The sequence below is a fragment of the Onychostoma macrolepis genome, chromosome 19 (assembly GCF_012432095.1).
Source record: "Onychostoma macrolepis isolate SWU-2019 chromosome 19, ASM1243209v1, whole genome shotgun sequence".
In the NCBI taxonomy this organism is placed as follows: Eukaryota; Metazoa; Chordata; class Actinopteri; order Cypriniformes; family Cyprinidae; genus Onychostoma; species Onychostoma macrolepis.
In genome coordinates, this window is record NC_081173.1 from 24,295,585 (window position 1) to 24,320,722 (window position 25,138).

At 35.4% G+C, this 25,138-nt stretch overlaps 3 protein-coding genes across 6 annotated transcripts; 2 read left to right on the forward strand and 1 right to left on the reverse strand.

The window, feature by feature from the left end:
* Window positions 1–219: 219 nt before the first annotated feature.
* On the reverse strand, window positions 220–20,706 carry pbxip1a (pre-B-cell leukemia homeobox interacting protein 1a). Of its 4 annotated transcripts, none has more exons than XM_058753514.1 (11): window positions 20,629–20,706; window positions 8,478–8,569; window positions 8,300–8,384; window positions 7,498–7,574; window positions 6,397–7,003; window positions 5,558–5,773; window positions 5,331–5,354; window positions 4,006–4,037; window positions 3,849–3,911; window positions 3,453–3,630; window positions 220–2,310 (listed from the first exon to the last, which is right to left on the reverse strand). In XM_058753514.1, the coding sequence occupies exons 1-11, from the start codon at window positions 20,630–20,632 to the stop codon at window positions 1,400–1,402; spliced, it is 2,289 nt and encodes a 762-aa protein (XP_058609497.1). In that variant the 5' UTR covers window positions 20,633–20,706; the 3' UTR covers window positions 220–1,399. The 4 variants fall into 4 exon arrangements, with proteins under 4 accessions (XP_058609497.1, XP_058609496.1, XP_058609499.1 ...); XM_058753513.1 differs by having other exon boundaries at window positions 7,480–7,574; window positions 20,629–20,705; XM_058753516.1 differs by lacking the exon at window positions 20,629–20,706 and adding an exon at window positions 9,911–10,258 and having other exon boundaries at window positions 7,480–7,574.
* Window positions 12,895–20,627, forward strand: lix1l (limb and CNS expressed 1 like). The gene is made up of 6 exons (XM_058753517.1): window positions 12,895–13,564; window positions 15,423–15,586; window positions 15,792–15,932; window positions 16,276–16,371; window positions 16,453–16,530; window positions 17,455–20,627. The coding sequence occupies exons 1-6, from the start codon at window positions 13,231–13,233 to the stop codon at window positions 17,707–17,709; spliced, it is 1,068 nt and encodes a 355-aa protein (XP_058609500.1). The 5' UTR covers window positions 12,895–13,230; the 3' UTR covers window positions 17,710–20,627.
* Window positions 20,707–20,952: 246 nt separating the features above from the next.
* mrpl9 (mitochondrial ribosomal protein L9) lies at window positions 20,953–25,000 on the forward strand. The gene is made up of 7 exons (XM_058753952.1): window positions 20,953–21,247; window positions 23,184–23,343; window positions 23,422–23,546; window positions 24,165–24,218; window positions 24,383–24,484; window positions 24,609–24,692; window positions 24,808–25,000. Exons 1-7 carry the CDS (start codon window positions 21,140–21,142, stop codon window positions 24,913–24,915), a joined length of 741 nt encoding a protein of 246 aa, XP_058609935.1. The 5' UTR covers window positions 20,953–21,139; the 3' UTR covers window positions 24,916–25,000.
* The last annotated feature ends 138 nt before the right edge of the window (window positions 25,001–25,138 follow it).

Here is a 25,138-nt window from a genome sequence, read left to right on the forward strand (position 1 = left end):
CTCAGCATCAACTGACATGCTGGAACAAATACAAAGACCTCACTAATATGTCTCTTACAGATCAGTTTTAGAGGTCAGAACTGAATGTGCTTTTATATAGAATATGAAACTAAAATTGTCAAGGTGAGGTATTGACTAAATGAGACTAGACATCCTCAAAGAATCACCGATGTCTGATTTGTCAGTTGTAAAATAAATCTCAATAAAGAGTAATTCTCATGGCGATGGTACATCATTTTAATAATCATCAAAAAATTGTTCATATTGATACATTGTGGCATTTGGTCTTGTATTACCTTTCTTTTGAAATGGTATTAAATTGTCTTTCACATTAAATATCATTGTGCCATATTATAACTTAAATTATGAGTTCCATTAAATAACTTTCTTCGTATTTACAAATTAGACAAGAAAAGAGCTAAATTCAATAGTTTTCATCCCAAAAGAGTGCAACAAAACAATAGCACAGCTGTAATCAAATGATCTTGATGATTCACTACAATGGCTGTTTTCCTAAGATAGAAAGAGGATATAAATAAATGTCCACATCACCCCAGTGCAAACAAAACCATTACTGAAACCCCCTCTATTTTCATTCAATGTGGTTTTGAGTTGATTTCAGAACCAGCATTCTGTGCTCACTAGTAAAGGCACATAAGCTAACATATCAAATTCCTAGAGGAAAAAAAATAAATAAAAAAACACATTCAAAGATTTTACTTTTTTGTACTTTACATTAAGTGTGAGCTTGAGTTGGGGTAGAAACCGAAAAGAAAAAAAAAAACGAACGTTTACAATGACCTCTAAAACCTCTGGCGAAAACAAAACTTAAAAAGAAACCAGTTTGACACCAGCTTAGTAAGCAAAATCATGGGGCAGGTGCAAAGAAACCAGGATTTTAATAATAAAAAATTAAATTTAAAAAAATCGGCTGGAAAGGTCTGACATTCTACATCGTTTTTAAAGTAAATTTTGGGCGTTCAGACAACTATAAAGGGACATTCTCCACCAATCTCATTGCACTAACCCAGTTTAGTGTTAATCTCGTTCACAACTCCTTATGTACTAGGTGATTGATCCATCTGCAAGTGAAGCAGTTTCACTCATGTGGCAACACTTAATGCTTAAAATGACTGACACTTTACACAGCAAGCAAGAGTCAAAGGGTCTGGCGTTGAAGAACAGGACTAACGGAGGTAGCTTACAACAAAACACCCAACGCACATGTGGGACTTCACTAATGACAAGACTCCAAAGGGAGAAACTCCTCACACACAAGGCATTAAACTACATCTACAGTCCGTAAAGTAACAGGTACGATTGTTTCTCTTTGCTTTCCTTCGCTTGGTGTATTTTTCCATCCGTTCAACCGAGTTTCTGTGGTTGGAGGCAGCACCAATTATGCCAAAGGGGCGGCAAACTGTAGCAGAGCCTCCTTCTCAAACTCCTCCATCTCTTCTTCGAGGGAATCATTGTCATGCTGTTTGTCTTCTAAACCATCTGCCAGATCTTCCAGGATATCTGCAACATCCTCAGCGAACTCGCTGAAGAGCATTCTGTCGTGGGCAAAAACACCGCCGCTGAAGAACTGAGCAGCGAGGCGGCTGAGAGACTCCTTGCTTTCCTGTGGAACACCATCTAGTTTGCTTAGGTAGACCTCAAGAAGGTCCTGAAACTCTACAAGCTTTACTGGAACAAGTCCCTCTGCATCAGCGCAGTTGGACACACCATGGCAGCCTTTGGCAGGATGTCGGTTCCTTCTGAGCTTCTCTTCTTGGTGTTTCCAGAAGTCTACCTGCTCATGGTGGTGGTGATGCTTAGAAGGTTTGGCCTCCCAAGGCCTTTCCTTCTGTCTCTTTTCCCTCACTTGCCTTCTCTCATCCCTCTTGTGGTCCCACTCTTCTTTGTACTTCTTGAGATAGTCTTTCTGTTTGTCCTTACCATGCTTCCACTCTTTTCCCCTTTCCACCTCGTCCTTCTTCCAGCGACTGTCATGTTCTTTCTTTCTGCCCCATTCCTTCTTTTCTCCTTTGTGCTCTTGGTGTTTCCTCTTCCACTCTTCCCGCTTGCCCAGCTGATCCACCTGTTTTGAGAGTCTTTTCTGCATCTCCACCAAGCTCTCCCTCAAACCCTGCTTGTTCCAGCCCTGTTTCTTCATTCCCTCCAGCCTCTTCCGGCTTTCCTCCAAAAGAGTTTTCTGACGCTTGAGTTCTTCTTTTTTATCCCAGTGTTTCTCAGTTACTTCTGGACTAGACTCACCAGTGGAAGGTGGTCCAGAGTCGGGGAGCTGTTGTGGAAGATCTTCTTGAACTGAAGGAGAAAAAGAAATAGTAGAATACACTGCATATATATTATTCCACATTTCAACTTTCAACTGATGTAGGGTTGAAAAAAAAATGGTTTAATTATAAAAATTCCATATCTTGTCTAAACAAAACAGTAAAACAGATTTTTGACATTTTTACTACAAGTGAATTCAGGCAGCACAATATTATAATGCGCACCGAGACAACAGGGAATATATGATAAAAGGCACTTATTTTGAAATTTGCTAAAAATTACATTCAGCAGTGTTATTAAATTTTTAGAGATAAATTTCCAGTCATGGTTATATGACAGGAAGGAAATCTAAATGTAAAAATAAAAGCCATTAGCAATCACAATTAAATATCCAACATTGACAGATACCAATAAATACATTTTAAAAAAATTCTAAAATCAGCTGATTACCAGTTCATAGGTTAGTTAATTAGTAATGTTTATCGTGTGTATAAATATACACTACCCTTCAAAAACTTGTGATTGGTGAGATTGTTTTTTTAAATGTTTTTGAGAAAAATCTCTTATGCTCACCAGGGCTGCATTTATTTTATCATTAATACAGTAAAAGCAGTAATATATTTTATAACATTATTACAAATAAAAAAAAAAACTGTTTTCTATGTAAAAAAATAAAATAAAAAAGTACTAATGTATTTATTCCTGAGATGTCAAAGCTGAATTTTCAGCAGCCATTACTCCAGTATTCAGTATTATCCTTCAGAAATCATTCTAATATGCTGATCTGGTGCTCAGGAAATATTTTTATTATTATTATCAGTGCTGAAATCAGCTTCGCATTTTTGTGATATTTTTGTAAAACAATGATACATTTTTCAGGATTCTTTGATTAATATAAAATTCATAAGAAAAGCATTTATTGTAAATAATTAGTACCATTATAGATGTCTTTAGTGTCCTTAGTGAATAGAAGCATTCATTTACTTTTCAAATATATTTTACTGACCACAAAACTTTTGAACAGTAGGGTAAAAGCTAACAACCTCATTCTCATCTTGTTCAATCTTTTGGCTGTTAAAATGTACATACCCTATCCAAATACATCCAAATTTAGATGCCGAGTTTTAAAATTCAAATACTGTTCATGTGCCATTCCCACTCTCTCATCATACCGGTAAGCTTTGCGAGCTCAGCAACTCTCGCTCTCAGCGTCTGTAGTTCTTCTTTTAAACCAGGCAGAGCAGACAGTTGTTCTTTCAATTTAGTGTTCTCATTTTCCAGCGTTCCCTTCTCAGTGCCATGCATATCTGCCGCCATTTTCAGAGCCCGGTCCAACTCTTCTTTCTGTGACTGATCAATGACAAAGACCATATCCTAAGAGTTCAACATCTGAAAACAATTTGCTGAAATGCGTTATAGACGTCACAACAAGACCATTTAATGGGAAAACTGCATTCACATAGAAAAAGAACCAAAAGACTTAGTATATGAAGTTTTCACTATTAATGCAATGAGATTTCTTTATGTCATATGGTCAAAGTTAGAGAATAGATGAACTGTGGACTAACCTCAATCTGAGCCTCTAATACATTTATTTGTTTATTCTCTTGAGCAAGTTTATCGAGAAGTTCCTAGAAACAGAGACACAAGTCAGAGGTGAAATTAACTTGTACATGTCAATAAAGAAAAAGAGCAAAGACAAAAAAAATAAAGCAATGCACAAACCTGGTCACTTAATTCTGTACCATCAAAATCATCTGCGGAAGAGAAAATAGATTTGTAACGTTCCTTGAGATTTCACAGACAAGATGAAGTGAATTACAAAACTGTTAGTGTCAAAAACTGCAAGTAAAAGTCGGTGTAGTTTATGCAACAGCAGTCACACATTTCTGAAGTTAGATTGTTTTTCACAGGCATGTTTTATCTGGATATATGAACCAGGTCTTTCTGTAACACACTGAAAAGTTTGGGGTCGGTAAGATCCTTTTTTGTTTTTGAAAGAAAGAAATTGTGCAAGGATGCATTCATTAATCAAAAGTGACCATAAAGGTATTTATAATGTTACAAAGGATTTCTATTTCAAATGCTGATCTTTTTTAACTTTCTATTCATCAAACAATCCATATTTTTTTAAATCACAAAAATATAAAAGCAGCACAACTGTTTAACAATGACAATAATAAGAAATGTTTCTTAAGCACCAAATCAGATAATAATTTCTGAAGGATCATGCGACTCTGAAGACTGGAGTAATGACGCTGAAAATTCAGCTTTGCCATTACAGGAATACATTTTTAAATATTAAAATAGAAAATAGTTCTGAATTAAACCATTTTTAATTATAATAATATTTAAAATAATTTTTAAACTATTTTAAATAATATATTTCACAATATTACTGTTATTACTGTATTTTTCATCACATAAACACTTTAGAAAGAGACATTTTTCAAAAAAACAAAGAAAAAAAATCTTAAAATGACACCAAACTTTTTTTTCTTCTTTTTTTTTTTTAAACACAAAAACCTAAACAAGTTGCCTTTTGATTTAGTAATCCTGGCATTCTCTACAAAAACGTAATGTCAGCAGAATCTCAGCATTAAGCCATTTCAGGGTGAGGCAGCCACAACTGAAACTAAACAACTAAAAATAGATGAAGCGTGTAATTTCTTGTCCCAAGTGACACCAAACTGCAGTCTGTTTGTTTGAGTGGCCTGAACAAAAGTGTAAATTTGGGAAGCTCCCTGCATGTTTGAGCACTGGAAAAGTGTTTGACAAAATGTGGCCCAGAAATTATACACTTCAACTTTAAAAGGGAAGAGTAGAAGCAAGCAGCTGATAAGCCCCTCGGTAAAGCAGTGCATTCGCAGTGATGATACAGGCTGATGATAGAGGCTGCCCTCAGGTAAATGTACCTTTTTTTCCCCACTCATTTGTTAATATTTGAATATGTGATGGGAACAAACTCTACCATCAGCACTGGAGGGCAACTCCTATCTACAGCTCAAATACAAGCATATACTGCCACCTAGCTCAAACTATGAACCTACCATCAGACAGGTCAACCACAGAACCTGGAGGCATAACAACATGAATGCAACCACTGAAAATGGGAAATTAATGGTCTTTATCGTATAATGAGGCGTGTACTCATAACCATCGGCTAAATATGAATTATGCACAACCAATGTTGACATCTGTTTTATAGGACCAATTACAGAGTGTGATTCAGATTTGTGACGTTTTAGATTCGTATCAATGTCACAAAAAAACTCACCGGAGAAAAAGAATGATCCAACACAGAGCAGGACCAATGCTCCCACTATCAGCTGATTCAAAGAGAAACCTCGTTTCTCCTCTTTCCTCACTGGCATGTTAAACTCTTCCTCTTCCTCTTCCTCCTCATCCGAGCTTCGCTTCAGCAAAATGGAAGGTTGCACATGTCGGAGCCTCAGACCATCATCATCCGCTGGAAGTTCAGCACCAAGAGATTCTGAACATTACAGAAAAAATAAGGCGAAATGAGACAAGCAGAAATATGGTAAAACTGGGTAGAAATATAAGTAATGGTGGAAGAAAAAAAAAACACTAGAACATGTATAATATATTAAAACTCTGTAACATTTACTCAAATTCAGTAAAATTCATTATTGAAATACATAAAGCTAAATAATTATAATACATTATGTATTACAAATACATTAAATATACTTAAATATTTATATAATTTATTTTCAATACATGTATATAGTCAGAATTGTGTATATATATATATATATATATATATATATATATATATATATATATATATATATATATATATATATATATATATATATATATATAGAGAGAGAGAGAGAGAGAGACATTTTATACAAATTATATACAATATATCATTATATGTGTATATTTAGTGATACATTTATTATTTGTTAATATTTATTTAAAATACATACTCTGGGTTGTTTTACTTACACACATACTGTATGTGTGGGTGTGTGTGTGTGTGTGTTATAAAACAACACAATGGCTAAATATAATGAAAATAAATTTATAAGTTGAAAAAAGATTTTCTTGAACATATGATACATGATAAACCTTTTCTGAACATCATACCTGGCTCTCTGATAACATCTGGGAATTTCTCTGGCATTTCTATGTCTTCTTTCTCAAAAGTAGGCTCCTCCTCAGTTTCAACCGAACCAATGGTTTCAGGGTAAGGGCTGTCAGGGGCGGGGCTTTCTATTGTGGAACCAAATCCTGTATCAGTCTCAGAGGATGGGGCCAGAGGCGGAGTTTCAGGTGCAGGATGAACATCAGCATGAATATCAAGCACAGGGACTGCAGAAGAATCACTGATTTCAGGGATGGGGCTCACAGGGACATCTGGAGAAGAGCCAATTCCTCTGAATGGTTCGGGAGTGGAAGTGATTTTGGCCTCTGGTTCAGGGGCGGGGCTTTCTTGGACTGGAACATGCTGGCCGGGGAAGATATCAGAAACTTCCTCTTCAGTGGGTTCATCAAGGACCGACTCCTCTGAAAACTGAAAGGCTGATTCTGTAGCAATGCTGAAGGGAACAGCACCCAGAAGGTCACTGTCAGGGGGAGAACTGGTGATTGTGTCATGGATGACAGGAGCATGGATCTCAGGATCAAACTCAACATCGGTACGACCAGACGCTGCCACTTCCTCAAAGAAATCTGGAGATGTTTCCTGGCAAATCTGGATATCGGACAACATACACTTGTTAGTCTTTTAGGAAGGAAACAGTTTGGCATTAAATAACAAGAAAAAGTCAATCTGAACTTCAAATTCAGATGACAGGCACCACTTTTAGTAGGATTAGTAGATAAACAGAGAAAAAGAGGTTTAAAATCAGATTCAAATATTTACACACATATACACATACATACATTATATATATATATATATATATATATATAGATAGATAGTAGTTGCAATCTGATCCAGTTTTAAGTTCTTTTTTTTTTTTTTTTTTTTGACATGCATGAATGGACATCTGAACAAACAAAAAAGACTTAATCACTTTCAAAATGGCAAAATTCAGAGTCCGGGTAAATTTAAAGACCAAGTCATACTTGTGCACAATGTGAACAAAGTGTACAAAACAAATACTGTGATATATATATATATATATATATATATAATGATAACTGAACGCCATGCGATTTACATACCCGTGGTGATGCACTGACCTGGTGACCCTCCTCTGACAAAACAGTCTCCACCATTGGCGTTTCGGGGTCATGTGACCTCACATCCAAAGAGCTTCCTGAAATAAACAGTTTCACATTACAAAATCTACAAATTGGTGTTACAAATATAGAGATGATGCCGTTTCGTTCAACGGATCCTATAAGCAGCACATTAATATATACTACAGTTCAAAAGTGTTTGGGTTTGTACAAATTTTTTAAGTTTTTATGTCTTTTATGCTCACCAAGGCTGTATTTCTTTGACCAGTAAAAACAGTAATATAGAGAAATATTAATACAACCTAAAATAACTATTTCCTATTTTTATATAATATAATTTATTCTTGTAATGTCAAAGCTGAATTTTCAGCATCATTACTCCAGTCTTCAATGTCACATGATCCTTCAGAAATAATTCTAATATGTTGTTCTGGTGCTCAAGAAACAATTCTTATTATATAATGTTGAAAACAATAGTGCTGCTTTTTATTTTTGTGGAAACTGTGACACTTTTTTCAAAATTCTTTGATAAATAGAAAGTTCAAAGGAACAATATTTATTTGAAATTGATTTTTTTTTTTTTTTGTAACAATCTTTAAAGTCACTTTTGGTCAATTTAATGTGTCCTTGCTGGATAAAAATATTAATTTCTTAAAAAAAAAAAAAAAAAAAATCTTAATGACCCCAAACTTTTGAACGATGGTGCAAACAAAAATGTTACTTTTTTTCCCCAATTACCAAAATAATACTGATACTTACTACTAATTAAAAAGTAGCATTAAGGAGCAATTAGGTTTATAACCTGCTATTTCCTCTGAAAGACTGGGTGCATCTCCAATACTCTCCGTCCCATCATCCACTGGTCCCGTAGGGTCCGCAGCAGCCTCCTAAAAATCAAACATGCACATCAGTATATCTGATTCATTCATACAAATCAGACAATATCACTGACACAAGCATTTTGATAATGTTTTGCAAACCTCCGGAGAGAGCAGAGTCCAGCTATTACTGGATGACCCGGTGCTACCGGTGCTGTTATCAGACATGGCCCTCTTGTGGCTCTGCACAGCACCTACATAATGAAGATAACCACAAGCAGAAAGATTTATTACCATTATCTTCTGTTCTGCACAGGCCATCACATTCAACAGAACTAGTGATAGCATACATTAATATTGTTGCAAGTATTGCACTGATTTCATAATTCAATCAACATTGTACTGATTTTGTACCATAATAACGCAGTCAACACATCCTATAACTTTAACATATTTACACTTTGAAATTAACCAGAGATGATCAATTACCACAAATATGCCGTCTTTTTTTTTTTTTTTTTGTGGATTGTCTTTTTGTTATATCTAATGGAATTGCATTATTAATAATCCCTAAAGCCACCTGTCTTCAGAGACTCATAACTCAACAATTCATATTGATTAAAACATGTATTCAAATTCAAGAAAAACATAAATAAGCATCTTTCAAAGAAACATTACTACTATATCCCGACAGCAAATGTCTTAAAAAAAACTTTGTCTCTAACTTTTCACAGCTCTGTCACTTCCCTCATAAGCAACATTAGAAACATTTAAAACACAAAATGACTACTAAAGGTTATTTTAATACATGTGTGATGTGCAAAATTTCATTTAGTCAACATTGTAAGATTTTACAGTGGCAACAATTCAATATATGTACTTGAGCTATAGTCTCAGTTCATTCATTCATTCATGCAAGCTAATGCTAGATTTGTCAATATGTATATTACATATTTGGCACAATGTGTTTGTATCTGACAGTGATGACAATGACATGCAAGGAAAAACACATTTTGAGAGAAAATGGAGGAGCCTAAACCCACGCACAGGTAAATACATCTTAAAATGAACAGGTTCACAAAACAACAATGCATATAAATGCAGAAACATAATTTGTACAGGTTGTTCGTTGCATTCCTCGAGAATCAGTGAACCCAAGCACACTTATTATATAATTCACACTGGCGCACTGTTTATCTTATTCGTTTAATTAGATAGAACCGATGTAATCAACAAGACAACGATTACAGCTATTACATAACAACAGGCAAACACAAGCCACGAACGATACACAAGAGACTGCTGCAGTCTATAAAGCCACACTCAAATGTGACCAAAAATGGTCGGACGGCCTTGCTGCATTCCTGGCCTATTGTTTATCGCGTTTAAATGGACATATTTAATTTGGTAACGCGCTGTCATAATGGTGATGCACAGCGTAGGCTGCGTATTTACACTGTGTACTGTGACCAATTCAGCGTTCAGCAACACCACACGCCATGCAGAATGAACACAACCCTCTTCCGCATGAAATAAGGATCCCTACCTACTCGTTCCAGATTATATACACGGATGCTGTTAAATAAAACGCTTACCGTGCTTAAAACGGCCTCAGATGAGTTGCGCACGCGTTATTCTATCCGTAATCGTTTTAATTTCACCACGAGCGATCCGTCTCGCGAACTTCGCAACTTCGGGAATTCCGAGTTAGCGTTTCTCTCCAATGGGACTCTGATAGCGTTCCGCTTAAACACTAAACAGCCAATGGGAATAAAGCGTCGTGTCGCGCATCAGACAGCCCATTTCAGCTGTGACTGACAAAGGCAGGTGAAAGTGACAATCTGAACGTGAAGTCGTTGACTTGAGGAGAAGTAAAGACTCCCAACAACATGCATTAACTCCCTATATATAGGGACAAGACATGTTCTCCTCCAGCAGTCTAATGACACGTCTACACAACAAGAGCTAAATCTGTCGGGACTTCCCAAATGCCTGACTGTTACAGCTGGACTGGCCTAAATAAACATTGCTCTTGTGTTGCAACATGTTCTTTAGTAGCTAATTAACACAAAGCAAAAGCAAATAGATATGTATAAAACATTGCTGTATTATATAAAAGGAAGCATCAAACAAAACAACCCAGTGGTTCCCAAACTTTTTTCCAGGGGACCCTGGGGAAAAAAAAATTTAACGACCACCCACCACCCAAAATAAGTTGTTAAGTTTTTAATAAATAGCAGAAACATTCAAATAACTACATTAACAATGTCATTTTTAAATGAAAAAAAAAAATTTTTTGTAAAAAAAAATAATAATAATTTTATGAAATAATAAACCTCGCATTTTAGATTTTAAACCATTTTTAAGAAAAAGGATATGATTCAAATTGAAGAATGATTAAATGTATTTGATCTGCTCTGGTAATAATTCTAGATACCTTATTATCCGAATTGTTTAGATTTTTAGAATGCACATTAGCTTGTTTTCCATTTAGGACAGTACATAAAATCGGGTTTGATTTTTGCATTGGTTTGAGCAAAAACTGCAGACAGGCTGAATGAAAATGTGAATCCACTGTCTGACTGCAGGTGGCGCTTATGGAACATCAGAAACAGGGCTGTGTATGTTTTATATTTAAGGAAAAGTTTACAATCGACAAGTCATTACCACAAAAAACTAACAGGTAATCAGGGGTGGAGTTTAGGTTTGGATTGAACCTGCATATTATCTTAAAGCTTTAACGTGTTTCGAAAAGAGGTCCAGGACAAAAGCACGTGACTGTTTCGAGGCCTACGAGAGACAGAAAAGAAGTGTTGCCATCAACAATGGCAAATATTTGTAAATATTTACTGCAAAATGATACATGAAGTTATAGTTATAAGCAAAGGGTAGCATCATTTTGTTTTCAGAACAAATGCCACTGGTTGATATTTGTCCTAATTAAACTATAAACTAAGAAACTAATAAATAAACTAATAATAAACTAATACAAATTTTAGGTGTAGCTTAAGTGTCTGAATAATTTTTAGGGTCACTACTGGTCAAAAACATTAATATTGTATTATTTGTTCTGTATAATGTATTATGTCTGGGTCTTGTATTCATAACAGCAACATTCAGCCAGGCCTCCTCGGTGCTCCTTTTTTTTTTTTTAAGCATATGGTGAGCATAAGACTTCCAGAATGTTCTACTGCCATTACAGAGGGAACTTTTTCAATAGGCAACTAGATCATTGAGGAACCACAGAACGATGAGTAATCACTGCAGCTCACTTCAAGTGCTTTGTGCCGTTTCTTTGTGCATACTTTCAGTGAACTTTCCAGAGCTCTTGCCAGTTTTATATTTCAATCTTACTTCTTTGACAGCAAAGAGCAGCTTGTTATAAACCATACAGAAGGAGATGGTAGACATTTGATCACCCTTGGGACTTTAGCTCAACACAAATTTTCATCAGTAGTGCTCCAAGGGCAATGAAAGAAAAAATGGCAACACACTCACAGGCTTAAACAGAGAAACATGAAAGATTGTAGAAGGAAGTAACTGACTCATTTTTAATGGATCACATAAACATGTGGTCAGTGCAAATTTACATCAAGTACAAAGAGTGCTATTGTCACAGAGGTTGTGTATTATACATGCATAAACATGTATAATATACATCAAATTAAAAAGAGAGAGCTGTATGCCAGAGCTGTCATTTAACAACCATGACAATCAAAAACAAATTATTAATTCATAGGTCACTCCTCCAACTCCAATGGTATTCCAAAATACTTGACAAAACAATAACAACATATTATTATCATGGCACGTTTTGTTACTGTTACCAGACTCAACAGCAGAATATCTGATATGTTGTAGGCAATTGCTGTTGTTGCATATCATACAAGACACATAGGCAAAAACTTTTGTGCACTCATGAAAATTTTTAAGATTTTGCCTTCATGACATGTCTTCCTTCAGACTAGAGGGGAAAAAAACATCAAATGTTTATTTTATTACACATCTATTGCATCTATTTGCATCTGTACATATCTTTAAAGGCAGTTTTCTCAAAATGGTGAACATTTATTTATATTTTTGGCTGTAAACAGTATTTTTATTTATGGAGCATTAAAATACATATCCAAATCTCATCTGTATGGTTCAACAAAATGAAACGAAAATGAAACGATGCTATTCTGAACTCTACGAAAAGTGCAACTCTTTATTTCTATAAAATAGTGAGGCCTTTATGAGACATCATAATTTCGAAATTTTTTTTTTATATGGAAGATTGTGCAAATTTGTGCATTTTTAATTTGATAGTGCAGTATTTGCATATTCAAACAACTTTTTCACGAAACGTGTAGTAGGCCTACAAAAATTGTCTTTATGTGCTATGATTAATCAACTGGGGAAGTATGGTGATATCAATTAGTTAATATTTTTATCTATTCATCTGTGGTCTCTTGCTCTAATATACCAGCAAGAACTTGTCATGTTTAGTAGTAGCCTAGTTGTTCTCAGTGGCTCTAGGTTTCTATTTTAGTATCTTTGTTCGTTTGAGATTTGTGAGGGCTTTATTTACACATATGCATAAACATGTAGGCTATAGCTAATATTTATAAACGGCGACGTTTAGATTGATTTGGTTTCAGAGATTTGTGCATTTGGGAAGGTTTGGCCGGACGTGCCACGTCACACAGCGTGAATCCATCTATTGGTCAAACAGAAGCATATGCTGCTCCTTTTTCCTCCCTATGGCAGTTTTACGCCCCAAACAGTAAATAATATTTTGCCCAATCAGCTTAACAAAGCTCATACCTTCGAGAAATACTTTTCTGTTTGTCATATGCATTTTTAATCGGCTTTGCAATCGTTTGTGGCAGTCGTTCCCTTTGTGTTGGTTTCTTTTGCAACACTTTTCGAGACAATGGAGTCTCTTCGCCATCAGCGCTTACAGCCCGGCATCGGATACGGAGCGAGCGCGACCGGGACTCTCCGGTCCCTGCGGCCCGGTGTAACCGGCACTCTTTCCTCGGCTCAGGGTTCTCACGTCTCGGTGTCTGCCTCCCCGGGGCCGCCGCCACCTCCGCCGCCCCTCCAGCTTCACAGCCTCGGGTCCGGTATCATGGGCAGCGGGTTCGGTTCGGTGGACATGTCGGCGGGTCTGGGTCTGTCCAATCCCAGCAACCCGGCGGTTCTGAGAGAGGCAGTGGACGCGGTGGTCCGGAGCTTTGCCAAACACACGCAAGGATACGGCAGGGGTATGTGGGGTAAACATGGACATGTTTTGCACATGAGAGCATAAGGGTCAATGATAAACAATGATCTTTTTTTTTTTTAAACAATTAAAATGTAAATGTAAAAAGTGATTAGAAATGTAAACGTGTATTCAAATTGGTTCTAATATTCAAGTTTTTATACATTTGAATTGTTTTATTTATTCACTATCAAAATATCAGTATTTAAAAAGTAATTTAAGCATCATATAACAAGTAGCCTAAAATAAAATTTCACATGCACATTAAACACACGTAAGAGTACAAACCTTTATTTTCACAAATTAGTTTTTGCATAATGAATATCATTACGTTTTCTTGGAGTTACTCAATTTGACCTGAATTTAACTTACCCTTTCTTAAAAATTACAAATATGATATTTAATATTCTATCTATCTATATCTCTATGTTTTTAAAATATTAATAATATATATATGTGTGTGTGTGTGTGTGTGTATATATATAATTTTTTCTTTTTTTTACACCACCTAGACATTGACTTTAAGCCCTCCAAAATATGATTTTTAATTCAGAAATTAAAAACTTGATAACCATAGGAGAGATTCTGATCCTCTGTATGAATTGCATTTTTAATGTATTTTTTAATTATTTAATAGACTAGATCTGGACAAAAAATGTGCCACTTAATTGACCCACATGCAAGATATTTCAAGCTAACACAATCGGAAATGTGTATTGAAACTTCTCACGAATTTGCTTAAAAAAGGGAATTTAATTCATAAAACATAACCCCTGGCGGTGTCTCAGCAGTAAGAGTTTTGAATCGTATTTCTTTTTTTTTTTTCCTTTTTTTTTTTTTTTTGCATAAAGCCTATATTTAGAATCATTAAGATTATAGATACCATTAAGATCATATAATATTATATTATTTAGTGTGGTTAATTGTTATGAAAATAAAGTCACAACTCACAAGTTTAATTTTCTTGGAATATATTGTTTTCTTTTGATTTTCAATATATTACCCAGAAATATTAAAGAATTATATGAAGTAATACCCAAACATGTTCTTCATGAGATGCGCTCATGCAGCTCCCTAACTAGACACCCAAGGTGTGTTTAAACATTTGAATCGAGCACTCAGATTGAGCCCCCTGACATGCTGACCTAATTACATTAAATGGATTATTGTCGGATAAGACTGTTGCCAGAGTTCTTTAGAGGCAGGCTAAGTGTTTTAATCTACCTCCGAGACACCTCAGACCGTCTGAATGCAACCTCCAAGAAGCTTAGCTTTCATTTGCAGAAGAAAGACCTTTATATATTTGTGCTTGAGTGTTACGTGCGGCTGTGATGATTTTCACATTACTCCCGTCTAAATACACCACCCTTATTTCCTGTTAGAAACTAGTATCCAAGCAATTCCACAACAACAGGCTTCCTTTAAATCAGCCATTCAATGAGCATGTGCTTTTCATTGTTTACTGACGCAGTCATAGTAAAAGATGAATTCATGAACTTGATTTGTAAAAACAAGTTCATAAATTTTCAATCAAACCTTTTCTTCTGTTGAACACAAAAGAAGATATTTTGAACCGAACAGTTGCCAATAGCCGTTGTCAGGTTTGGAACAAATTGAGAGCGAGTAAATGATGACAGAATTTTCACTTTTGGGTGAACTCTCTTTAGGCATATTAAAAACACCAGACAGACAATTAAACAAAGTTAAAAACTTGATTTAACCACAGAGGGAGCTTCTTCAACTTGAATAGAATTAGCAAAACTGAAAAATTAGTGCATGCTATCAGGTGTTTGATAATATGGGAAATGTGACTGCTGTTTCAAGGTGTTGTAGACTCTGATCTGATGGTCTTCTTCCCACAGTGAATGTTGTGGAGGCCTTGCAGGAGTTCTGGCAGATGAAGCAGTCACGAGGTGCTGACCTGAGGAACGGGGCTCTTGTCGTCTATGAGATGGTCCCATCCAATAGCCCCCCTTATGTCTGCTACGTCAGTCTCCCTGGGGGAAGTTGCTTTGGGAGTTTTCAGGCAAGCAATATTCTCTTTACATTTTCCAATGCATTTGTCTTGGAACTTCAGATCTTCAGAAATAAATAATTGTGTTTTGGTTGCCATCTGTGTCTGCATATTTTCTGCCTAATGTTCTCTCTTGAGGATCTCTTGGAAATTAATTCTGTGAGCATCTTCAGGATTGGATTACAGTGTGGTTAAATAGCATCTTTGATCTTCTCAGTTCTGCCCGACCAAAGCTGAAGCAAGACGGAGCGCGGCCAAAATTGCCCTAATGAATTCTGTTTTCAATGAGCATCCATCTCGACGCATCACAGATGAATTCATAGAGAAGAGTGTGTGTGAGGCTCTAGCCTCTTTTAATGTGAGTTCTCAGTTATCTCACTTTTTGTGTGGATTTTTGTTCCAGTTAAAGAGATAGTTTACCAAAAAATTAAAGTTCTTGCTTCATTTACTCTTTTATTTCTTCTGGGGAACACCATGCAGTTACAATGAATGGGCATTGGAGCTTTTAAAGGAGCATTTTTTTTGGTGAACTATCCCTTTAAGCTTTGTAAAAATATAAAGACATTTACTGTCACTTTTGATCAATTTAATGCAGTCCTTGCTGAATGATAGTACTAATTTCTTTTAAATGAAACCCAGAACCTTTGAACAATAATGTATTGTTGACATTGTTGACCTTTACACATTTGTATTTACTGTAGGGAAACAGAGAAGAAGCTGATAACCCTAGTACAGGCATCGGTGCTTTTCGGTTCATGTTAGAGTCTAATAAGGGGAAATCTATGCTAGAGTTCCAGGTAAGTGAGATCTTTATTGGACTATATGAAAAGTTGTAACTAACTGTACGTGTGGATTTGAATTTTTGGCCTTTTTCTTAGGAACTGATGACAGTTTTCCAGCTTCTCCATTGGAATGGTAGTCTGAAAGCCATGAGAGAAAGGCAATGCTCTCGTCAGGTAAAGACAAATATACTATTTTCAGTAATACTTAAAGAGTCATATCATGAGTAGTTATATCTACCTTCATCTTTTGAGATGAGATGGTTTACTCCACTATGTAAAAACATGCTGTAACTTTCAGATCTCAAAACTTCCTCCTCACTCCCAAAATACCATTCATTAAAACAATTCTGACAAGATCGACCATGTTTACATGTCAACAACAACTATTCTGAGTTCAAAAACTTGGCTGACTAGTCACAGTGAAATAAAAAAAAGAAGTAGCATAGAAGCTATTATTCTTAATACTAGGAAAAAATGAAAAGTAAAATTTAGGAAAGTCCACCAGACTTTACACTGTTCCTGACATATTTAGGATCAGAGAGATGCTGCAAAATGCAATAAATAAATAAATAAATAGTTAGTTGGAAAAAAAGTTTAATGAAATATATAATAAATAAAATATACAAAAAGCAAAAAAATATTCAGTTTAACTTGATATACTATAATAAGAGAAAAAAAAAAAATGAATAAAAAAACAATATAGACATTTAAAAAAACTAATAAAAATGACAAAAACACAAACAAATGCTAAAACTTTAACTAAAATGGAAATGGAAAAGGTCAAACTAAAGGTCTAAAATGAATTCAAAATATTAATAAAATAACTATAATAGTATCTCAATAATAGTAAAATAACACTGGCAAAAATGTTCACGAAAACTAAAATATGATTGCATTTTGAAACAAAAAAAAACTAAGAATAAAGTAATATATATATATATATATATATATATATATATATATATATATATATTCATCTTTCTTTTTTATTTGTTATTATTCCTTTGTTAGTTTCTTGTAAATATTTATTTGGCCCATTAATATGTTTCACTAACCCGTCTATGCTGTGTATAACAATCAGGTTCTTTTTGTAAACAGGAAGTGCTTGCTCATTACTCCCACCGAGCGCTAGACGATGACATGCGTACACAAATGGCCGCTGACTGGGTCAGTCGAGAACACGTTTTATCCAGTACCATCAATCGAGAGATGGCCGCCACCGAGCGCGAGCTGGAAGAGGCCCGTCTGGCAGGACGGGAGCTGCGCTTTTATAAAGAAAAGAAAGACATTCTGCTAATGGCAGTGGGGCAGCTAGGTGGGTCAAACACTACAACTCTGCCCTGCACATGCTGAAGAGTATGAAGACGTGTCAGACGTGGCATATGATTGTACCAGATAGCACTCCAAAACTCAAAACAGTGTGTATGTGTGTTTGTGTGTGAGGAGGAGTCAAAGAATCAGCATTTTGAATAATTCCACAGACATACGTTTCTGACTTTTTGATTTGAACATGTAAGGCATTTTAAACTTGAACAGAATTAAGCGCTATATTGCTATTATTACTATACCAGTATTATCCTCCAGTGTTATCGATCGACTGTACTGGCACATGGACCTAATGTGTCGGGAAAATCCGTTTTGAGGCCTTTTTTGCATTGTACTACTCATGAATCCTATTACATGTGGGCGCTGCTTTTCTTTTTAGCTGATTCGCCAAATCACTGCCTATTCGCTTTTCTTAGGAGATATAGTTGCATGGTCAAGTCACCTTTATAGCAACAGATTGATCACAGCGATTCAGTTGTTTTTAATATTCTGCATTTACATTCACATAATAGCCTTGCTCATTTATTTGCTACACATGTGCTTTTGGGGAATATACAAACCTTTGCTTTGTAATGTTAATCTTAAGTACGTTTATGTAAACACACATTTATTCAGTACTTTTAAGTTAACTAAACTTTTCCTCGAGAGCCAATTGCCTTAGCATAAACGTTTGCTAAGGAAGCAACCTCACAATGTTTTCATAAAACAGAGGTCAGATTTTCTCACACACTGTCATTGGTGAGAAATCCTTGCACAGGAAACATAGCAAGGCCATTTCCTCCAGCCGCCTTCTTAGCTACGTAGAAAAACTGAATCTGTGCCCTCGTTACATTGCCTTCTGTTACTTTTGTGATTGTAGAGCAATCATGCTCAAGGCAACATTTTATTTCTACCTCCTTTCTGAAAGCTTTTGTGAACATTTATGAGCATATGAGTGCAGATTTAGATTTGTGTTAAAGGAATAGTTCACCCAAAAATGAAAATTTGCTGATAATGTACTCACCCTCAGGCTATTCAAAATGAGTTTGTTTCTATATCAGAACAGATTTGGAGAAATTTAGCATTACATCACTTGCTCACCAATAGAGCCTCTGCAGTGAATGGGTGCCGTCAGAAAGAGTCCAAAGAGCTGATAAAAGCATCACAATAATCCACAAATAATCCATAATATTGATGTCTCTTCAGTGAAAAAGTCATCCCGTCTGAATCAGGAGAGAAATATGCACAAATCAAGCACAGTTTACAAGCAATAACATTTTAAAACGGTTCTAAATAAATATGTGAGTGGGTTTTGATATGAGATGGGATTTTTTTTTTGTTCTGGAGAAAGTGTTATTATAGATTATGGACCTTTATTTTGGTCAGAAGCAACATTTTAAAGTCAAAACACCTTAATTATGGATTTGTTCCTTACAAACATGCGGTTTTTCACTTCACAAGACAGTAACTGATGGACTGGAGTCGTGTGGATTGCTTGTGAGTTTTTAATCAGCTGTTTGGACTCTCATTCTGACGGCACCCATTCACTGCTGAGGATCTATCGATGAACAAGTGATGTAATACTAATCTCTCCAAATTTGTTCTGATGAAGAAATAAGCTCATCTATATCTTGGATGATTGGAGAGTGACTAAATTCTTAGCAAATTTGCATTTTTGAGAGAACTATTATTTCAAGATGAGCAATGCTTTGCAATAGGTTGCTTGATTCAGTGCAACAGGAAATAAAACCATATATTGCGTCTTATAGACACTTGTTGGTTTCCCAACTCAAAATGGTCCTTATAGCCTGTACTATGCTTATAAATTAGTTGAAATCATAAATATACAATCAAATATTTTAAAATGTAATCACATTGTTATTCCATCATCATAAATAACTGTATTATAACTGATCATAATGTGTTACTGGGTGAAGTGATGTTGTGAACTTGATTGTTAATGTTTTATCCCACCCATTTGTTTCAGTATTAGGGGCTACGGTTATGTCACCAGTCAGTTACCTTTCAGATCATTTTAGATCAGGAGAAAATCTGAAGTATCACTGCTTTCTCCTTGAACTGAAATTTAAAAGACTAGCTGCTAAATCTTGATACTAACATCACAATGATGCTTAATGTAGGATGTGCATGGTGAGAAACATCAATGATTGTCATTAGCCAGACAGATCTGAAAATGTACTTTTAAGGGCTAATTGTAATTATTTGTTTTCCATTGTAGTAGTACAGTAAACATCATAGTTTAACTGCAGAACCGTCTTAATTATTCTGGAAGTTTATAGGCTGGTATTATAAAAAGTGGTAATATAGACAGACTGTATTACAGTTCTTTACATTACATAAGAAAAAAGAAAGTACCCGCAGAGTTTGTCAAAAATGCAGCTATCACTGATAACCTAAAGCCCCCTTTCTTTAAACTTTCATAATGTGCAAGATCACTACAAATTATTTATTCATTTGAGACCATGTATTTTGTGAAATGACAGTGAACGTTTTGTGAAAGACGCCCATTACTAACAGTACAATTTGCAGTTATATTCATATTTCTTTTTCAGTGTAATTACCACGTTTCTGAAAATAATTTCTGAGTGTTCTCTCAAAGTAATTTGTTTGTATTTGTTTGTACCTTGTCATATGATTCCATCATATGCCACTAAAGTGTATTGAAATGTAAACTGCATTGCATATACATTGCATATTACATTGCATATAATTTTATACAATTTGTTGGGTCTTTTCCCTGCTGTTTTTTACACTCTTGTTTACCAAAATTATTTTTCAAATAATACTTAAGGTAGTGAAATTGAATCAGTGCATGTGAATACATTTTATACATTCTCTATTTGTTTTGTAGTCTGCCATTTTACATGTTTTATAAGATTTTGATGCGTAGCCAGTGTTTTGTTGATTTATATTCTTTACAAATCAATAAAGCAATTTCAAACTTACCCATTTCACAGGCTGTGGTCCATGAAGGTTACAAAAAATCTGAAAAACATAACCACGTCCAACATGTTTCACAGTAAATACATGTAGCCGGTATAGAAGAGACTTTTATTGAGCCAGGTCTTTTATTTTGAAACCGAATAACTTAGGTGTCTAGTTATATGACTACCGTTGTACATATTTATTATTTGTATATATATTTGTTTATAATATAATACAACAATTTGGAAAACACGTGTGTTGTACTATACTAGTATATTAAAGCAAGTACATATTCGACTCGACGTTCTGATTTTTTTGTCAGGCAAAATAAACAACCACCCATCTAGGGGTCCTTTAACATCTCATTGCATTTCATGTGGTTGGGGAATGCAAGGGCAGTTTGTGAGACATAAGTGCAGAAATATATGTGAATTTTGACAGAGTATTTATGCTTTGTTACGGTTGGTGGCTATGATTCATATTTCCAAATAAATACATTCGTTAATCTTCTATCGTAAAGTCTATAGTAATCATGTGGGCGGTCGCATCATCAAGGTTTGTCCTTCAAAGCTGCTGGAATCTTACAAATCTGAAATCTTCCTTGAGTCGAATACAGAATCTGTCACAAACAGCATGCAAGGTAAGCGGCAGGAAAACAACTGATCTAAATTGAAAACGCAGTGGCAGATAACATGCTGTTTTGCAATTCAGAATACATGATTTCTGACTGTTATTACTGTGACGTCGTCTGGCGAGTTGCACATAAGATTATTTTTTATATACTCTTTAAATGTTTGATGACTCAAACAGTTAAACTTTAGTTTATGCGTGCACATATTTAATGCGGATATATATATGTGTATACACACACACACACACACACACACACACATATATATATATATATATATATATATATATATATAGTCATGGCCAAAAATATCGGCACCCTTGGTAAATATGATCAAAGAAGGCTGTGAAAATTAATCTGCATTGTTATTCCTTTTAATCTTTTATTATTTTTTTTATTTATTCACAAACATCTAACCTTTCATTGGATAATAAGAATTTAAAATGGGGGGAAATATCATGAAATAAAAGTTTTTCTCAAATACATGTTGGACACAATTATTGGCACCCCTTGAAATTCTTATGAGTAAAATATTTCTGAAGTATATTCCCATTCATATTCACAATTTTGAGCACACGAGCGTGATTATGAACATTAAATTATCCAGCCATGGATATCATTTAATCATCCATCACAATGAGAAAAACCAAATAATATATTTCTGATGTGCAGCAAAAGATAATTGAGCTTCACAAATTAGTGAAGTGGCTTTAAGAAAAGAGCTAGAGCAGTGAAAATTCCCATTTCAACCATCAGGGCGATAATTAAGAATTTACAATCAACGTGAAATGTTACGAAACTGCCTGGAAGAGGACGTGTGTCTATATCGTCCTAATGCACGGTGAGAAGGAGAGTTTGAGTGGCTAAAGACTCTCCAAGGACCACAGCTGGAGAACTGTAGAAAATAGTTGAGTCTCGGGGTCAGAAAACCAGAAAAAAATTGTCAAACAGCACCTACAGCACCACATGTTGTTTGGGAGGGTTTCAAGAAAAATTCTAGCTCATCCAAAAACAAACTCCAGCATATTCAGTTATCAGACACGACTGGAACTTCAAATGGGACTGGCTTCTATGGTCAGATGAATCTAAAAAATGAGCTTTTTAGTAGCAAACACTCAAGATGTGTTTGGTGAACACAGGGATTAAAAGTACCCCATGCGTACAATGAAATATGCTGTATTTTTGATGTTGTGGGCCTATATTTCTGCTGGAGGTCCTGGACATCTTGTTTAGACGCATGGCATCATGGATTCTATCAAATACCAACAGATAAAAAATCAGTAAGTGACTGACTCTGTTAGAAATCTTATAATGGGCCATGTTTGGATCTTCCAACCGTACAATAATCCAAAACAAACCTCAAAAACAACACAAAAATGGGTCACTGAGCACAAAACCAAGCATCTGCTGGCCATTCCAGTCCTCTGACCTGAACCCTGTAGAAAATGAGCGATCTGAAGAGAAGAAGCACCAACATGGAGCTGGGAATCTAAAGGGTCTGGAGTGATTCTGGATGAAGGAATGGTCTCTGATCTCTTGTCAGGTGTTCTCTAACCTCATCAGGCATTATAGGAGAACATTTAGAGCTGTTAAACTGGCAAATGGAGGTTTCAAAAAGTATTGAATAAAAAAGGAGGCCATTAATTGTGGCCAATGTGTATTAGAGAAAAACATTTATTTCATAATGATATTTCCCCCCATTTTAAATTCTTATTATCCAATGAAAGGTTAGATTTTAGTGAATTTTTTAAATAAAAGATTAAAAGGATTAACAATGCAGATTAATTTTCACAGCCGCCATTGATCATATTTACCAAGGGTGCCGATATTTTTGGCCATGACTGTATATATTGGCGTCACTGAACTTTGGAGCTGGAATTGAAGTAAAATGCATCTACACCTTTTGATGTTTTTCTAAGCAATTATTAATTTAATCTTATTCCAGAAAACAGTTATAGTTGAACGCTGTTGGAAGGTTCCTTTATCAAAAGAGGGAAAGCCACCCAGACTACATCCCCGCCGACACAGGGTGTACCGCTTGGTTGAGGACACAAAACACAAAGCCCAGGACAAAATGCAGCTCATCCTCACTCAGACGGTGCCCAGTGAGTGCTTTTGCCTCATGAAAAATTGTTAAGTATGATTTCCAAACTGGGGTTTTTGACTAAATATTTATTTTACAGGGCTTGGTGGACGAGGCGACACCGTTTTTGTGAAAAAATCATTGGGCCGCAACAAACTGCTACCCCAAGGTCTGGCTGTCTATCCATCACAAGAAAATAAAGACATGTTTGCAGAGGAAATAAGGGTTAGTTTCATCTTCAAATCAGTTCATTTGTCATTAAAGAAATAGTTCACTAAAAAATGAAAATTTGCTGAAAATTTACTCCAGCCATCCAAGATGTTAATGAGTTTGTTTCTGCATCAGAACAGATTTGGAGAAATTTAGCATTACATGACTTGCTCACCAGTGGATCCTCTGTAGTGAATGGGTGCCGTCAGAATGAGAGTACAAACAGCTGATAAAAACATCACAAGTCCACACCACTCCAGTCTATCAGTTAACATCTTGTGAAGTGAAAAACTGCTGCAAGTTCAAAGTTAAATACATCTTAATGATAACTTTGTTTCTTACAAAAATATAGAATTACCAAAACATTAACTGATGGACTGGAGTGGTGTGGATTATTGTTATGTTTTTATCAGCTGTTTGGACTCTCATTCTGACGGCACCCATTCACTACAGAGGATCCACTGGTGAGCAAGTCATGTAATGCAACATTTCTCTAAATTTCTTCCAATAAAAAAAAACAAACTCATATACATCTTGGATGGCCTGAGGCTGAGGACTTTTTAAGCAAATTATAACTTTTGGGTGAACATTAACATCATTTCAAGCGTTCACAGTTTTCTTTTTTTCCTATAGCTACTTCGGGAGGGACGACCCGAGGACAGAGTCCAGACACGCACAGGAATGCTAGTGAGTTAACTTGTGTGTTTTCGACTATAGAACATTAATATATATATATATATATATATATATCTCTAAGCTGTTGTGTATTTGACTACAAAATTACATGTTTGATATTTTGATATTGGTTTCCATATGAGCTGCTTCATTTAGTCTTTGTGTTCATGTTACAGACTGTTGAATTCTTGAAGAAAACACAGCTTGAAGTTCCCATGCACACTTCAATTCAGTACTCGCTCACTAAAGAGATTGTTTGCAGACAGTTTCTTAGACGGGTAAGATAGAATTATTATTTTTTAAGTATATGTGTGTATAAAAATATTGCAGACCCACATTGTTCGCATAATCCAATGCAGTGTTTTGGGGTTTTTTTACAATTTGCTTTGTTTCTGTCCACAGCTCGGTGTGGTTGTGCCGACACATGCCTTGACTCTTCCAGAAGAACCAATCACAGGGCCTGGAGAGTACTGGTGTAACGTCACAGTTAGTACATTTACTTTATAATACAGTTTTATGATAATTTAGCTCAAATGCTCTCATGTAATTCATTCATTGCTTGCAGAACTTGCTATCTGAATGTTGTGTTTTTCTCTCTCAGGTGAACGGAGTGGACACCATCAGGGTGCCCATGTCTGTGGTGCCGTTTGTGGAGCCCAGTCAACAGCTGCTGATGAAGAAACAGGAAAAGCAAGAGCAGTCAGAATAGTGTTTTCTCCACTAAAATGCTTTGCAGGAAACGACTTGGAGAATATACACAAGGAATTTGTACAAATAAAATGATTTTTGTTTATTTCTTTTTGTGTGGTCTGTTTTTCTTATTTTTCAAACTTGTCCTAAAGAGTCAAAGTACAACATTTTTTAAATAAATTAACATTATCATTATCACACTATGTAAATGCTCACTTAGAACAGGGAAATGAAGTGCATCT